General features: G+C 35.6%; 1 protein-coding gene across 7 annotated transcripts in view; it reads left to right on the top strand.

Moving 5' to 3' along the window:
* Nucleotides 1-18768, top strand: part of CDH18 (cadherin 18) — an 811828-nt gene that overhangs the window by 747607 nt on the left and 45453 nt on the right. For all 7 annotated transcript variants that reach the window (XM_045847887.1, XM_045847888.1, XM_045847889.1 and 4 more), the window contains one exon: nucleotides 9902-10038. In XM_045847887.1, the coding sequence (XP_045703843.1) occupies nucleotides 9902-10038 (137 nt within the window). The remainder of the gene's footprint in view (nucleotides 1-9901; nucleotides 10039-18768) is intronic.

Genomic DNA, 18768 nt, shown 5'->3' with positions numbered 1-18768 from the left:
ATAAAAAACAGAAAACATTACCAAACACAAAAGAAGCCTTATACTTTCACCTTTCTCAGGGACCAAACATTGGTACTAATTAAGGAAAAGCACATTGAAAAGATGTATTTTGCAGTGTGCCCTGAAATTCAATTAACTCCAAGTTTGTAGAATTGATAATGAAAGGGAGTTTGAATCTCACAGGCATTTGTGAAAAGCTTTCTGACTTCAGTCTTTTGTATTTCAATTTTCTAAAATATTACTGACTCTTCAGATTTCTAAGAGCATACTGTGCCTAGCTTTTGTCTCTTTCAATTCCAAACAAGAATGTGCAATTGGCAGCAATATAATCACTAGCATTTTAAAAAGTAAAATCAGAACCAGGCTATTTACCTGCAATGAAGAACCCTTGATTTAAACAGGCTGTGCTCACTTGCTGGCATGCTGCAAATGGAATTTGGAATCTCCCAAGTAGCTACCGCCCCGGATGAACAATCTTGTGTTGGACATGAAAAGCTGGAGAGTTTCTGGAAATGTCATCTTATATCATGTGACCATAAAAATGAGCGACCATTCATGCCTTGCCATCTGTGAGCTAGAGGCTTTATATGGCATGCCAAAAATACCTTATAAGAACCCTAAAGGGTCTGTATTGTTAGTCCTATTCTACAGATGAAGAAAGTAAGGCTCAAGAAGTTAAGTAATTTGGCCAAGTTTACATAGTGGAAAATAATTTAAATCCAACTTTCCTTTACTCCAAAAACCCTTTTGTTGTTGTTGTTGTTTTGTTTTTTACTCTATTCGTTTTTAAAATTTCATTTATTTATTTTTAGAGAGAGGGGAAAGGAGGGAGAAAATGAGGGACAGAAACATCAATGTGTGGTTGCCTCTTGCGTGCCCCCTACTGGGGACCTGGCCCAAAACCCAGGTGCATGCCCTGACTGGGAATTGAACCGGCAACTGTTTGGTTCATAGTCCAGCACTCAATCCATTGAGTCACACCAGCCAGGGCTGTTTGTTTGTTTTTAAGGCCACGATACCAGGCCTCTTATATATTTTAGCAACTACTACTAATGTAATAATAACCATAAACAATTGGGTTTATAGAAGTCAACTTCACAAAGTAGGAAACGGATGTTTTGCAGGGTTGGAAAGCCATTTATTAACGCCAGGACCTGCATGCATTTCATACACTGGAAAAAAAAAAGATGCTCAAAACAGTCAAGTCTCCTTTTATACTACAACATACGGTAGTAAACACAATACCAAGACATACAGTGCTTGATTTAGTGCAATACAAGGGAATTATTAGTGTCTTTTATTAACAATTTCTCATAGGATGAAAAGTTTTAGTGAGAATATATATATTCTACCATAGTAACTTTTTTCCTCTCCGATATATAATCTGGATTTATCTATGTATTTGCTTATTGTTAACATTTTAATATTTTCTTTGTATAATAACTTGCAAACAATTTCAGGGAAATAAACACTGTGCTTAAGTGTTTCAAACATTCAGCATGATAGCCATTTAGGAAGCAATAAGGTATTTATACATATGCTAACATAAAAAATAAAATTTTGATTAGAGTTGGAAATATCTGTCAAATTAAAAAAAACATTTAAAATATATTTTTTAAAAAGTTGCAAAGAATTAGAAGTGTTTACTCAGCCTATGTTGAGTTTAATTGCAGCCTCAGTGGGCAAATGTCCCTTGTATAATCACTGCATCCTCATTAGTATGTTTGTTTGTCTCATGTTTCTCTGAAATTTTCATCTAGCTCCAGATGAGATGGAGTTAGAAACACCACATTAAGGTGAATGTTATAACAACAAAATTAAGAGGTATTTAAGAATAATAACAAGGTTATATTAAAAAGTCGAGGAGTAAAAAGGAGAAACTAATTGTGAAGGTGAATGCAGACTTTAAACTTTAGAAAACAATATAACCAGAAACTGTATCAAAATATATTCATGTTGAAGATGCCATTTGATATGGTTTTTATTCTACAGATCAAATTTGCTTATAAAATTTTATCTTACTGAACATGAGGTGTAGCTTAATTGGACACTTAAAATAGCAAGCCTAAATTCTGATATACCCTGATCAAAACTTTCATAGTCTTCTGATACAAAGGAGCCAACTCATTAGGGATGTTTAATACTAATCAAGTAAAGACAGGGAGAAAGCAGGCTCCTACTTAAAACCAGAAGTCTTTGTCTGTAACTTGTGTTTTATTATTGTATCACATCCCATACAGCCAAGTTGGTATATTTACATTGACTAAGAACTGTACTTCTGTCATGGGTACATGACGTTTGAGAATGCAAAGAAACCTAAACATGACTGAGACAACCCTGTTTTCACATAGATGGAGACATCTAAAATCTGAGGGCCAAATGACTGCAGGTCACGCAGCTACTAATTATAGAGACTGGATAAGACTATGGTCACTTTCTAGGTTTTAATAAAGATACAGAAAACCTCTAATTTTTCCCCATTTTTTGACTCAAATTTATCTAACAGCTTAGCACATAGTGGTAACCTCCCCGAATTTCAGTCCTGACCCCAGAAAGAGAACTTATTTTCTGGACAAGCTGGTGTAATTTGCTCAGTGAACCCTAGAATGAATAGCCTGTTTAGCAGCACTCTATCAATCTACTGACTGGAGACTAAAACATCTTGATGGCTTTCATGTAAATAATTCAAAGAAATAAAAAATGCTTTAAATGGTTTCATAGCATTTCTAGAGCTCAGGATTATTAGAATATATGATATTATAGTAACTTGGGGGAATAATTAAAGAGGAGGAAACATCATTCCCTGTGCAGGGGTTGTACTTCTATTAGATCCTCTTGTTACTACATTGGACCATTTTTGCTCAGAAAATCAAAAAAGCTTTCCAAAATATCTATATCCTCTGTGCGCTGCCCATAGTATGAAGCACTCTACACTATTTATCAAGTGACAAGATCCTTATGTTACTTTTTTTTTGAAAAATTATATTCCAGATGAATGACTTGTGGGAAAAATTATATCTCAAAAATTAATGAAGAGAACCTTAAATTTTTAGTGAGACTGAGTTATACTGCAGGTATGATTTTTTGTTTTTGCTGTTAGAGATAAGGCCAAACTGCTCAAGTATCCCCCAGGGTGTATATTGATTAAACTTGATCCCATCTATTCGTCAAAATCAGTCAGACTTACAAAAACAGCTGTTTGGGAGGTGAACTCTCGGGTAAATCTGCTTCACCGCTCACGTTCTGTGTCTGCAAGTGTCTAGGTGTGATAACTGAGAAATCTCCCGTACTTGAAGCCAACTGATGTTTTTCCAAGTAAGTCACTGTAAACATAGGTTTTCATTGCATAAGTTTTCAATTAATTTCTTATGGTGTAGTGGACAAACTATAATCAAAGTAATGAGAGTTTTTGAGGACTGACATTTTGTTATTAAAATGAAAAATTACTTTTTCAATGCACTTTGACATGGCTATTAATTTTCTTGAGTCCATGCCTGTATAATCAAAGAGAAATTGAGTGCTAAGTGATGAACTGGATAATTTGTTTAAAGTAGCTTCTCTTGAAGAAAATACTTGAGTAAAGTTAATCACGACTAAGAGCAACTGTTTGCGGTTGTCATAACTTCTTTTTCTATTTGTTGACCCATATATTCCAATTTGAATATTAACCTTTTAACTTACTTCAATATAATGCATTTCCTTTTCACTTTTTTCATTGAATTAATATGAACATAGTTATTTTCTGACCATCGATCATATCAGCTTACAAATACTTTCTTATTTTGCTTACTTGTTTCCCTAACTAAATCTATATCTAAATAATTCTCAGGTTTTGATGTTTCTTCTCTTTTCAATATTTTTCCTTCTTTGTACTCCCTCAAAATAAATATTCCTTGAATGAATATACAAACCCTCAAATATTATCTACTTTTTAAAAAAAGCTTATAAATATTATATAATAAGCCTAGATCATATTTTAATTTTTTACACTATGAGCTCCTTGATGTTGGATAACCTTCTCCATCCCTCTGTCTCAGTTTTCTCCTCTGTTAAATGGGCTATAAATAGTAAGAACTTCACACAGTTGTTTTGAGTACATAATGAAGTAATATTTAGAAAACACTTAAAGTGCTATGCAGTCCATTGTAAGTGCTCTGTAATATGAGCTTTTGTAAATAACTCACTCACTGATGTGTGTGTGTGTGTGTGTGTGTGTGTGTGTGTGTGCGCATGCACACGCACACTCCCTCCCAGTTTCATACATTGCCCCATATGGTCTGTATTAAGGAGGAAAGTAGAATTTGAAGAATATCTTTAAACATCTTATCCACTTGTATATACTCTAGCTTTGATTTATACTGGCTTATTTTTGAAAGCTATGACTAGAATATAAAAATTTCTCAAAACTCTAATCTTTCACATTTTACCATTAATCTAAATTTAGATCCTATATCACCTAGGCAAGAGATTACTAGACATTATATTTGCAAAATATCAAATTTGTATGTAATTTACAACACAAATGACATGTATATAAATATCAACTCATAAATTATTAAGATGTATTTACTTTTGGAAGGTTTGTAAAGAGAAATAAATAGATGTTATGAAAATTACTTGGAAGTTACCTACTGAGAATATTGTTATCCATTTTTTATTATTTGATAAACAGCTTAATGGAGCTTTGTCACTCAATTTTAAAGTGGGCATTAGATTTTTCTACATTTAACCCCTGAATACATTTTGAATTGTTTCTTTTTTTCTACCATTTCTGTTTTACCTTTTTCTGAGTTTTTATTTCTATTGCTAGGCACAAATCCAAGAGTAGTTAAGCAGAACTATTTAGTTCTCCTTGAGCTGAAATTTAGTTGCAACTCCATGAATAAGACTCTGGATCCAAACATAGCTGATATCCAGCCCTTATGTTGTAGATTTTTCAGTGGTGTTAGGTTGCAAAGAAAATTAAGAATTAAATAACATGAGTTTGAGGAGACATGCCTAGCATTATACTTACTGTTTTTAAAATATTTAAACATAGGTTTTATTTTCAAATTCAAATAAAATGTTTATTCTAAAAGCATTGAACCACTAATACCATCATTTACATTAGAAAGCTTCATGTAAAATGTCTAAAAGGGATTACTCTGATAAAAAAAAAGAACTATGCATTTTGATATTCTTAATTCAGCTTACAAAGAGAAGAAATACCCATTTTCTCTCAGACTGACAGTTCTGAAGTGATCAGATTTCTAAAACGAGGCATGTTCTGGCACATTTCATAGGGGTGTGTTGATAGAAACAATCTGAGTTTTGCTAATAGTCATTGCAGAAAACTTTAAGGTTGAACAGTAAGTTTCCATTTCAGGTCCAACTTTCAGATGCAGAAACTGCTGTCCTCTAAAGTACCCCCACATGGAAAGTTTCTGGAAGACAGGTTAACAGTACCTAGCTTTAGATAATAAAAGAGGGCACAAAAGTAGGTTTACATTTGTGAGCACACTAAACACAGAATTTATTCTTATGCTATTATTTATTTATTATGTGTTATTTTTTATTATTACTAACCTACTTTTTCACAACCTTGTGTAATAACCAGATTGCCAATGGATTACATTTTAAAGGATGCTATCCTCTTTTATTTAACCAAATTTCTCACACATCTGAAGCAGTTTAGCTCATTAGTTTAGCTTTGGGCCTCTGTGTTAGAGGTTTTAGGAGAAAGATTTTTTGTGATATGAACTCAAGTCCAAGAAAGCAAATGAGTGTCAGTGTGCCTTGGCTTAAGGTTTGGGGAAGCCCAGTAGCACTTCTCTTTGCCAGTATTCTGGAGTGTCTGAATCTGTTGTTTCTTCTCTGAAACAAATTTGCTCTATACTTAAAATTCTTGTTCCCATTGCTTTTTCAATGGAAGAAAAACTGAACTTACTTCAATTAACACGAAGTTGCTATAGGACAATCAATGCACAACAGTCAATTTCTTGTTTGGATCACACAGATACAAGTGATGTATTCTGTTTATTTCTATGTGTTCTTTTCACTAAATGAGCTCCTAGATTTTAGTGGAATGCTCTGTAGTCTCAATCTGCCTGGTAATTTTTATATCTTCTGCCAGGTTGTTACAAGGTTTCACACCTTAGCAATCTGTTCCATGTATCTTGTTAACACATTATGGCTATGAGAGACATGGGATTGTATTTCAATTATACTCTGTTCCAAGAAGTAAGATGAATTTTGTGGTATTGCCAATACCACAATTACCTTTTCAATATGTTTACCCAACTTCTGAGATCTCCCCTGTGCTAAAATGGAAGAAGTATCTCCATTACTTTCAATGAAAATCCTTGTATTTGTCTTCTGGAACCCAATTCTACTCATCTTTTTGGATATTTTATTCTTTCAAAATGATCATTTCCCTCAAAAAGGTTAGTTTTTGATATGTTCTTTAGCAGGAAAAAAAAACATTTGACTGAACTCACTTCTCTGATAACATAAGGCATCATTTTTCTAGTCTCTATCTCAGATAACGATGTCCACCCAAGTGCCGTGGCTCATTGGCATCATGTGTTCACATTCAACATACTCTTGAATTCACTGTATGAAAACTCCCATCCTTTCATGTTTTATCAGAATTTTCTTCTCAAACTAACCAGTCATGCCCATCCCTTACTAACCTCACTCAACACAGTTCACCGCAGCTGCCCACTTACCTCACTTCTTTCTTGTCCTCTCTGCCCTTCACTCTTCCAGTTCTTCTCCTCCTTAAGCTGCTCTCTCTGTTTATGAGCATTTTAGACTCAGAAGTTTAGGTTCTGTAGTGTTCAACTCTTCTACCCCTTTCTTCTTACAGTTGTCTCCCAAATGGGACTACACAAGCCACATTACCTTAAATTTATGCTCATATATCTCAAATATATATTTTCTATTCAGAAAGCACATTTGGAATTCACACTCAAATCTAATTATCTGCTTTTTATTGCACATGCTTATCTAATTGATATCTAAGGCATAATGTGTCAAAATGATTCTCCCAAATTATTTTTCTCCCAAAAAGATTTTTTTCCTGCCTCTTTATCCAGCTCAGTAAATGGACTTATTAATACATAGTAGACGAAACACACACAGACTGAGTTATTTGTAATTTCTACTCTTTACCACTGTCATTTCAACAAGAAGTTCTATGGGATATAGCTGATGTGTAGCCTTATTTTGTGCATTTGTTTCCATTTCCTTATTTTTCCCACCTTTGTCCAAAAAGGTATAATTTCTTTTTGGAATTGTTTTTGACTTTTTGACAATACAAAAAATAGAAGTTGTCATTGTGATTATTTTCAGAACATAGACAGATTATAATTTTATTTGTTTAAAATTGTTCCCATTGCCTTTTTTAAAAAGGAAAAACTCCTCACCATATGCTACAAGCTTTCTTGTACTATCGTCCATCCATCAGCCTCATTCCCTCTTCTAGATACACTGAAACATACATGTGGGTTTTTTTAATATTTTATTTATTTATTTTTAGAGAGGGAAGGGAGGGAGATAGAGAGAGAGAGAGAAACATCAATGTGCGGTTGCTGGGGGTTATGGCCTGCAACCCAGGAATGTACCCTGGCTGGGAATCGAACCTGGGACACTTTGGTTCCCAGCCCGCGCTCAATCCACTGAGCTACACCAGCCAGGGCTAACATACATGTGTTATTAAAGCAAATTGGGCTTTTTCTTTAAGATGGATCTTTGCACTTGGGTTTTCTATATTCAAATTTTCTTCCCTTGGCACTTTTCACATAATAGTTGACTTTTTTTTCAGGTCTAGACTAAATGTTACTTAAGGTGAGACTGACGAAAAAGGAAGTATTAGAGATTAAAAGAAAGAAGTCTTTTGTCCTTAAACAGTCCCAGAAATGGTTTGAAACATTTCTAGAACATCTGATTGTTTACTATATTATTTATTTGTGTTTATATTAATTAACTATTATTGAATAATATAAAAATAACAAAACTCAGGGGTTAAAAACATTATGTGTTTATATATATATATATATATATATTCTCCAAATATACAAATATATATATATATATATTTGGAGAATATATATATTCTCCAAAATGTATGCACCTGTTAGTTAGCTCAGCTGAGGATAGCTGTACTCGGCTGGCTTTTGTTTGCTGGCTCTGTGTATCTCTAGTGCATTCAATTGTGCATCCGCTGATTTACTCAGCACTTCTACCCTGTGCTAGGATCCCGAACTGGGACAGCTCTGGCCATGTGTCTCTCATCTCCCTTCTGGGACTAATAGATAAATGTGTGCTTCTTATGGTGGTGGCAGAGCATAAGAGGAAACATACATAGTCTCATGAAATCTAAATGCAAATATGGTATCAACACCTTTGCTTCCAAATCATTCTATTGCCAAAGTAAGCTGGAGGCCACTCCTAGTGTGAGAAACCTGCCAAATTACATGAATCAGAGAGGACAAATGTGTGGCCAGTAATGCAGCCTAACCTCCCATTTAATTCATTTCCCAATCTTTGGCTAAAAAAGGTTGCTAGGAGATGGACATACAATGTTGCGTGGGTCACCAGCCAGCAGTGACCACGGAACGCTGTGGATGGCTCGACGATAAACATGCGAGAAAAAACACACATGCACAGAGACAAACTAGTTTCTGTGGGGAAGTAGGGATGAAATGGCCACCCCCCCTAGTAGGGAGCGTGCCGATTTACCATCCATACCTGCTTTTATTGGGCTCATTTTGCATAATAATTCAGGTAAAGTACAGTACTCATTAGGGGGAAGTAAGGAACCATAGAAAACAAAGAACTCTGCCGGTCTACTGAGTCGGGGGTCAAAGAGCAGTAAGACTGAGGAACAAAATAACTTCCTCCTAAGACCCTTCTCATTCAACTGAGAGCATTCTAAACAAAGAAGGTTTCACAGTAATTTACATGTTCTTTCTTAGGCCTGATCACCCCCGGGGAATCCGCACTTCTCAGTACAGAGCTGCACCACCCTGTCATTGTTTCAGGCTTTGGTGGAGCAAGGGATCTAAGGCAACTGGGAGACAAGGAGTCTTTTTCCCAGACGCTGAGAATTCAGACTATGTCAAAGCCGAGGAGCGAGGGTCCATCACCCCCTTTTGCTGCAGCCCCCCAAGTCCTTCTTTTGGGGGGGGGGCCTCCCAAAAGTGATCGTGCCTGGCTTAGGTCATTCCCCCGTGGGGAATCTTACCCGTCTTCGGCTAACCGACCAAGCTTTTTGGGGTTCAGTTATGAATAAAGCAGCAGAAGCAGCATTCCTGCCAGGAAGATAAGCTTTTGTCTCCTTGCTGGCTTACATTTCCAAGGGTATTCCCTTAGCCTTAGCCTAGGTGGGGGTTTCAACTTCTGATACCAGTCAGGGCGGTTCCCAACATCACAATGGTAATTAATTGAAATACTTTGTTCATTTTATATTTATTTTTAAACCTGAGCTATAATGAAATTCTAATATAAATTAATCTCTGACATCACCTTCTATCCTAAAATGTTTGACCATGTAGCCACAAGAAATTTCATTATACATTGATTTTTTTCTTTCATTGTACTATAGATTTCCCAGACATCATTGTTTTATTTCTCTCTTATTAATTACTGTATTTTTACTGTGTACTATTTATGGAATTTGGTAGGTATTTTTTAAATAAATAATTAAACTAGGCATAAGATTAAGCACAAACTGAAATAAAAAATGATGTCAGTTCTATGGAAATACAAAGTTTCCAGTCAAATCTTAAGGACCAAATATAAAAATGAAATATATACATTTAAATATTCAAATATGTTTAATTTGATACTTCCTTTGCTTAAGTGTTATATTTTTAGTATAACATCAAATTTAAAAAGATTTCTTTATTTTCTTACCTAGATATTTCATCGACTACAATGATGAAGATGACAGATTTTTCAACATTGATGCCAATACTGGGTCTATTAAGACTACAAAGGTTCTTGATAGAGAAGAAACTCCATGGTACAATATCACAGTGGCTGCTTCAGAAAATGGTAAATGACCTGACTTTATGTATTATAGGAAAATATGTCACTTTTTATACGACAAGATTTATACTGAGATGTTCTCATAAGCAGGTATCTTACCAGTTTTACTTTTCATGGTAGGATCTAAGAGAGTGCACAGAATTTATTAAATACAATTTTACTCATTGTCGGATACAATGAATAAATCGTTGACCTTTCCCCTTACTTTAATACTGGCATCAGGGTAAAAAATGGGCGTCATGGACACTTAGTCCTCATGCCTGAGTCCAAGTATCTGGTTCTCCTAATGGTGGCACTTCCTCCGTCAGGAACTCGTGCCCCACTTAGCATGAAGTCACCAAGGGGCTACAAAAATGGTACTGCACACATGTCAGTTTAGAGGGAAAATAAATGAAAATTTATCCTTCTTCTTGAATAATTTTCTCAATGCAATACCCCTCCTCAAGCTGTGATTAACATTAAGAAAACTTACAGTAAAAGAATTACTCTTGGAATTCCCACAGGCAAATCTAACACCTCTTTAGGCAAGTTCATGAGTTGTTGCTGACGGAGATTCATGCTCTTTCCCCCCAAATAATGCACTGTGGTAAACACCTAAGTTCAGGAAAAAAAACATAAATATCAATAATTGCCTGTGAGTTTAAAGAGTGGTATACAACTGTGGTCAAGTAAAATTAGAATAAAACAAAGAAAATTGATCTATTGTCATAACAATGAAGTTTTTCTTTACATGTTAAGCAATAAACCAAAGTCTATATTACCCTAAACATAGAATCGTTTACAGACAGTATGCATACATTTAGAAAAGATCTCTAGGTACTCGTGAAAGAACTACATGTATATTGGAAGTTAAGCACACTCACGGTGGAAGAAAGTGCTATGTAACATGAAATGATGCTCTCTCTTTCTTTGGCCCTCAGACGGTTGCCCCTGCACATGCCCATCCCAGGAGGTCACTAATCTAGATCAGCGATTTTCTCTAGACTGGCCATTTTCAACCTTTTCCATCTCACAGCACATATAAACTAATTACTAAAATTTTATGACACACCAAAAATATATGTTATATATTTTGCCAATCTAACAAAAAAAGGTATAATTTTGATTCTTTCAAAATGCATGGCTATTGCTATGTCGGCTGTTGCCACTTTTTTTTTTATTTGACAATCTAAATGAAAAGAGGTCAGTGTCCCTGACTAAATAGTCAGGTATTCCGTCTTTTAAAAAATCTTGCAGCACACCAGTTGAAAATCACTACTGTAGATGTTTTAGTCTGTTCAGGCTGCATAACATTAGCTGGGTGCTTTGAATGACAACCACTTATTTCTCACAGTTCTGGAGGCTAGGAAGGCCAAGATCAAGATTCTGGTACATTTGGCATCTGTTTGAGGGACTGCTTCCTGTTTCATCCGTGCCTGCCTTCTATGGGTGTCTTCACAGGGCATGAAGACACCCTTCTATGGGTGTCTTATTGTTGAGACTCCAGTTCTCTGGGGTCTCAACAATAAGAGCACTAATTCCATTCACAAGGCTTCCTCCCTTATTCCTTCATCATCTCCCAAAGTCCCTGCCTCCTAATATTATCAAGTGGGGGGTAGATCTCAACATATGAATTTTGAGAGGACATAAACAATTAGTCTGTAGCAACACATTTACTTATTATTGGCATTTCATATTAAAAAAAAGCATATAATGTGTGGTCCTTTGTGATTGGCTTATTTCATTTAGCATAATGTTTTTCAAAGTTTATCCATGTCACAGCATGCATCATTAATTCATTTTTCTTTTTGCTAAAAAATATTTCATTGTATAGATATACCACATTTTATTTATCCATTCATAACTTGAATAGACATTTGTGTTTTTCCCATTTTTTGCCTAATATGAAAAAAGATGCTATGACCATGAATGTGGATGTTTTTGTGCAGACACACATTAAATTCTCTTGGGAAGCCCTGGGCATTGTGTCTCAGTTGGTTGGGCTGTGTCCTGCATGGCGAAAGGCTGCCAGTTCTGTTCCCTGTTGGGACATGTGCAGGAGGCAACTGATCCGTGTTTCTCTCTCAATAGATGTTTCTCTCACTCCCTTTCTCCCTCCCTTCTCCTCTCTCTAAAATCAATAAGCATGTCCTCCAATGACATTACAAAAATAAATTTAGAAAAAGATTGTGCAGTTGTTTTTGAAGAGGCTCCATGTACAGAATATGGAAGAGGAGTGTCCTTGAAGAGGATTGTTTGTCAGGCACAATAGGAGCTTATTTTAAAATAACTTGAATTCTAACTCCAGAGGTATTTTGTTCAGAAACTGTGCATGAGATTGCTCTAAATTTCACCTCAGCTCAAATAATATTTGTATCAAGTAGAAACTATTTTATGACTGACTATACATGAGTTCAAGGACATCATAAAAATTATGTACAATCTTTACCAAAGGAAATGCCCGTGTTTACTAGAGTAGTGTCACAAATATATACTTACTAAGTTTTTTTAATACTATTTGCTAGTACTTCAAATGGGAAATGTGTTAATACATATCTATCTAAGTAAAAGAGTACAGTAAACTGTAACATCCTGAATTTTATGCATGGTAATAAAAAACCTTAGAGACACCTCAACGAGCAATAATAAAATGTAAATTAATCCCAATCATAGACAAGTATAGAGAATGAGCAGTAGTTAAGATTTTATAGCCATGTTGTAAGACTATGTTTAGAAAACTGCACTTTCCTGAACTGATTGCTTAGCCTGAGTGCCTGTTAAAGACTGCTGGAGGTTCTTCTGTATATGATTGTTTGAAAGTTTTAACTCAACATCAGCCACGTTATCAGAGTATTTTCTAGTATATCTTTTTTTGGAAATGCATTTAATATTTTTTTCAGGGCAAATTTTTAAAAAGCATTATGTGGTAGAACAGTTTTAGGTTCACAGCAAAACTGAGAAGAAGGTACAGAGATTGGCCATATACCCTCTGCCCTGCACATGCTTAGCACTCTCCACTATCAACAAACCCCACCAGGAGACATACCTGTTATAACCAATAAACCTACATGAACACATCACGATCACCTGAAGTCTATTGTTTAACTTTGTGTTAACTCTTGGTGTTTTATGAGTTTGAAGAAATGTATAATGGCATGTATTCATCTTTAGAGTACCATACAGGGTATTTTTCTCTGCACCAAAAATCTTCTGTGCTCTGTGTTTTTATGTCTCTCCACTCTGACCCTGGTAACCACTGATCTTTTTATTGGTTCCATAATTTTGCCTCCTCCAGAAAATCATATAGTGGGAAACATAGAGTATATGGATTATTCAAATTGATTTTTTTTTCACTCAGTTACATACATTTAAGTTTTCTCCATGTATTTTCATGGCTGGATAACCCAACTGTTTTTAGCACTCGATAATATTCCTTTGTCTGGATGTACCACAGTATATTAATTTCCCCACTGAAGGACATCTTGATAGTTTCCAAATTTCAGCATTGATAAATAAAGCTGCCATAAACCTTCATGTGTGGGTTTTTGTGTAAAAGAAGGTTCAGGATCCTTTGTATCAAGGAGTATAATTGCTGCGTCCTGGCATCCACATGTATTTCAGTCATGGATTCTAGAAAAGGCCGGGCTGTTTCAATAATTTTGTAATCCTTTACTCTCTCAATGCCCTCTACTTATTTTGTTTGGCTTTACAAGTAGCTCTGTACTTTTAATAACTATTTTAAATCTCTCAACATCTGTGAAATCTTCCTCAAACTCTCGGCCAAATCTTAGTGCTTCTTTCTTTCTATGCTCCAACTTCATTCAGGCCTTAAATATCTTATTATCACTTACTAGTCTTAACATATACTACCTGTTACATTTTATGGTAGTATTTTCTCTCTCTACTAGATTTTGAACATCTCAAGTGTAGGAATCAGGTCTGTTTTATCATTGGTTAATCCTAGAATTCTCAAATATTTAGCTATGTTCCTGTATAAAACTTAGTTAAGAAAATTTTGTTACATACATGAATATTCCTTGCCCCTCATTTCTCCACCTTAACTGACCAACCAATTTATCACACTCTATACAATTCAGTGGTCACTCAGGTATATATTTCTCATTTCCTTAAGATGTCCTATTTCTTACTTTTCTGTACATTGAATGCAAGAATTGAATTCCACCTGATCAATACACCACATGGTGACTATACTGTTCATTGCTTACATGACAGTTGTGCTTCCAAAGGAGCCAAAGTCTTGAGATGACACATTATTCATTCATTTGGTGAATCTGAAAGAGTCTACTGCCACCAGAGCTCACAAATTAAACAATAACAACTGCATATTGTTGCATTTATGTGAACATTTGCCTCAGTTCTGTGTCATTCCTACTTTATTCTGATTGCATACATCACTCAGTCCAGACACCAGTGTTTCATGCTCCTTGTTAATTAAATCTTGCTTAGGTGTGTCTTTCAATTTTCAGGCAAACATGGTCCAAGATGAGGATACACAAATTTCAAATTTAGTCCAAATATTAGTTTCAGGTGATGGAAATTAAATTTAGATTCCATGAACTCATTCCTTGTTGCCTTGTAAACTGAGATTAATTTTTGTCAGCAGCTGCATCTAACAACACAAAACTCTGTTCTTTTTTTATTTTATTTATTTATTTTTAGAGAGGGAAGGGAGGGAGATAGAGAGAGAAAAAAAAACATCAATGTGCGGTTGCTAGGGGTCATGGCCTGCAACCCAGGCATGTACCCTGACTGGGAATCGAACCTGCGACACTTTGGTTCTCAGCCCACATTCAGTCCACTGAGCTATGCCAGCCAGGGCTTTGTTCTTGAAGAGTAGGTGGTTAGAAGTTCCTTCAGCTTCTATACCATACTTTGCCATTGCCAGCATGCTTATTTCATTACATGAAATTTGTCTTCCACAAATTTGTTCATATTAAGCAATTTCCCTTAGCAGACAAAGCAGCCTCATTGACACATTTTCCTTAGCACACAAAGAAATTGATACTGTTTTAAGCATGATCAAAAGTAATAAAATAATTTTCTGACATATTTATTCACATGTGTCCATGTTTTAGTAATTTTATATAAGAAATTACTAGGAAATATCCAAAAATAATTCAATTTCTTCTAAGGTAAAATAAGCTTATTGGCCCATGTACCTGTACAATTCAAACATAAGTCAGGATTGAGGCTTACTTTGATCTGGTCTCTATCTCCATTTTTCTGGGATTTTTCCTTTTTGTATTTCTTTTGAACTTATCCTCTGTTTTAGTGTTGCTATGCTATAGTAATAAACAACAAGTACTATGTTAACTTATAATATTAGTAACAAGAGGAATGCCACCTTAAACTGGGATAGACTCATTCATAGCCAAGGTGAGATAAATTGTCACTTTGAATAATCACTAAAATGGTTGTTCCTATTAGGTCATTTTTACATTTTTATTTACTATCTTTAAAAATTGTAATACATAAAGTGTGCCTATACTTTGATCAATTATTACTGCAAAATGTGTGTGTTTATCCACATTGGCTCGAGAGCATCAGGGCGCATATTTTGTCCTCACTTGCCCTCGATTACATTCAAACTCTCTGGGTTCTCCTCATGAGAGAAATTTGGTGAGACAATTACAATACCTATACATTCTATTTTTGTTGTTATTTAGTTATTTACACAATGTGTTGATATATTTGAGGCCTTCCTTATCACAGTATGCCCATATGAGTAAAAAAATTCTGAAAGAGTTAGAATAAATGTGTTTAGTCAAAAAAGAAAAACCTTGAATACCTGAAACAATTATATACAACACTGCTAGATATTTATTTTATAGTTTCCCTCTGTCCTCAAATGTTTAATACCTGTCCTAATGCCCTTACATGAAGCAAATACCCTTGCTTCTCTAATGAGTTAAAAAATAAGAAAAATCAGCAAAGTGTTTCCACAGTTTTCTGCCCTCCAGGTCTACGAATATAATTAACACCGCAGGCTGCAGTCTGCACAAACCCCCCTTCCCTCAGGTTGCTGTGAGTAAGTTCTCCACTCCACCTTTCTGACAGCCTCTCCTGGGTGCCCTGAGTCCTGTCTTCTGTTGCTCACTCAGACACATCGACCTCTTTCCTGCATCTTCATTTTCTCTGCTCTGACACATAATTTTCAGTCCTTATAAACAGGCTTTCATCCCTGCCTGAAAATAAAATTAACTCTCAAAATCAAGAACTGAAAACCTACCTTGATCGAGTGTTTCCCTCTTAATCCAATTCTATTATTGTATATCCTTTTCCAAACACCCCTCACGGAAGTTGCTTACAGAGTCATGCACAGCTCAATGACGGGGATACATTCTGTGAAATTCATCCTTAGCAATTTTTTTTCTTTGTGTGAACATTACAGACAGCACTTACACAGACCTGGATAGTATAGCCTGCTATATACCCAGGCTACACAGTATGGCCCATTGCTCTCCAGGGGAGGAAAAATACATTTTTTTTCTCTACACTCCTAGATGCTTGGCTGTGACATTCCTGTAATAAAATATTAACAGGAGAAAAACAAACGTGTTTAATAACATGTATACTTCCTGCATACATGGAAGAGACCCAGGAAAACTGAGTAACTCACCTAACTGGCTGAGCCACCTTAAGTATCATTTCCATCTGAAGACAAAAGATGTTGGGGGTAGGGAAGTCAGTTTTGGGAGGTTACCCCAGCACAGTACAGGAGAGTGATGATGTTGTGCAGATTTGCCTACTGGTCTCCGGCTTTTCTAAGAGTTCTTAGAGATAAGTCCCCAACCTGTCCCCACCCATAGCCAGGGGGACACTCTTACAACTGGAGATTTTCCTTGCAAATGTAAATTGTTCTTTTACAAAAGGTAACATTTACTACTTGGTTTTCAGGTCTTTTCTAAAGTCTGCTGTTTCTTAAAACTTACCCGAGAAAATAAATAAATAAAAATATTTTAAGCCAAATAGACATACTTTTGGGTGAAACCCCATTCCAATATGGCCCCTGGGCTGCAGATGTGTATGCCATTTTCGTGTACTCAGTCCTATCCAGGGGTGTGCAAACTTTTGGCCTCTCTGCACCACCTTGGAAGAAAAGCTGTATTGGTCCACACATGAAATACGTTTCAACACATAATCACACACTCAAAAAATCTCGTAATGTTTTAGGTATATTTACGATTTTGTGTTGGGCCGCATTCACAGCCATCCTGGGCCGCAGGTTGGACAGCCCTGCATGTAGGCAGTTGGAACACAGTGTTACCGCATTTGTGTAACGCATTGTGCTACATTAGGGCAGCTGTGTCACTAGGCAGTTGAGCTTTCTCGGCTCTGCGAGGCCTTCATGTGAACCTATGCAGCTCCTTTTCAACCCACATGCTGTCACAGAGCGCCTGATGGATTCCCAGTCTGTGCTCTCATGCACCATGCTCTTTCAAGTCCACTCCAAAAACACTCGTTTTCACTGCTTCCCCAAAATTGCTTTTGTTTTCTACATTGCAAAATCTAAAGTATAACTTTCATTCCACCATTTGTTCAACAAAGCAGCACCATTTGGCAAAATTGACAATTCCTTCAAGAAATAGGTTCTTTCAGTGGCTTAATGACGCAATATTCGCTAGATTCTCTTCATCCCTCACCAGTTCCTCAGTGTGCTGGTTCATAAGTCTCTCTCTCTCCACTCACTGAATTGTGAAGCATTCTAATTTTCAGACCCTAGACCTGCCTGGAGGATTTGTCTAAGTAATCTCATTAAGGCTAATGTATTTCTATAACATTTATACATAGATAGCGCTCAAACTTAAACCTACAGAAGTTGGTGACTTTTCCCTCAAATTTCACATTAGCTACCCTAATATCTTCTCCTGAAGGTCTCAAGCTCAGAATGTGCCAAGCAAATATTTTCCTTAAAATCCACATTTCCTCTAAATGTGCTCCTCCAGAGATCTTACCCATCTCAGTGATGATGGCAGTAGTCTTCAGATTCCTCATGTAAATCACTCAGAATCCTCTTCAGCACCATTTTGTCTCTTAAGCTCCACAATCAATTTTTTCAGGAAACTCTGTCAGCTGTACTTTCAAAGGCCTTCATAAATCTTATACAATTTCCGCTGCTCCAATTCTTGTCCAAACAACCGTCACCTCCACTGGAGTATCTGCTGTAGCTTCTTTTATAGTCTTTTAAACTTAACACTAGCCTACTTTAACCTATTACCCAGAGAACTGCTAGAGTGTTCTTTTTAAAATCATAAGTAATGCCAATGCAGTCTCTTTCAAGTGAGATAAAACACTTGCAAATAAATTAAGCTTACAAAACACAACATTCACAATGAGCAAACCAAGCTAAAACACATATTCCTGCCAAACAAAGAGTAAAGGTAAAGAATATCTTGTTTTTGCTTTAGTTCTTGTGTATGAATCTGAACATATTTTAGGTTATTTTTATGAATATAGACTGTTTTAGCATTTGTACTTTCTTCATTATATATACCTCTCTGCTTTTAATCCTATGTACATAAAGGTTTTGATTTATGTCTCAATTATTATTTTATTATCAGTAAAGTCCTTACATTATTTTAGTAGGTAATGATGTGTAATATTTAAGGATACTGAATCAGGAGTTAGGTTGCATCAAAATTTTTTTTTCTATTTATTATAAGCAGCATGGGAAAATTATTTAACAAAAAAATCATATAATTTCTCATTTTTAACAAGAATTTTTTTTTTTAAGAT

This window comes from Phyllostomus hastatus, unplaced genomic scaffold (genome assembly GCF_019186645.2).
Source record: "Phyllostomus hastatus isolate PE091 unplaced genomic scaffold, TTU_PhHast_1.1 phas_contig_58, whole genome shotgun sequence".
NCBI classification, from domain to species: domain Eukaryota; kingdom Metazoa; phylum Chordata; class Mammalia; order Chiroptera; family Phyllostomidae; genus Phyllostomus; species Phyllostomus hastatus.
Note: the sequence above shows the minus strand (reverse complement) of the source record. Positions and strands in the feature narration are given on the sequence as shown.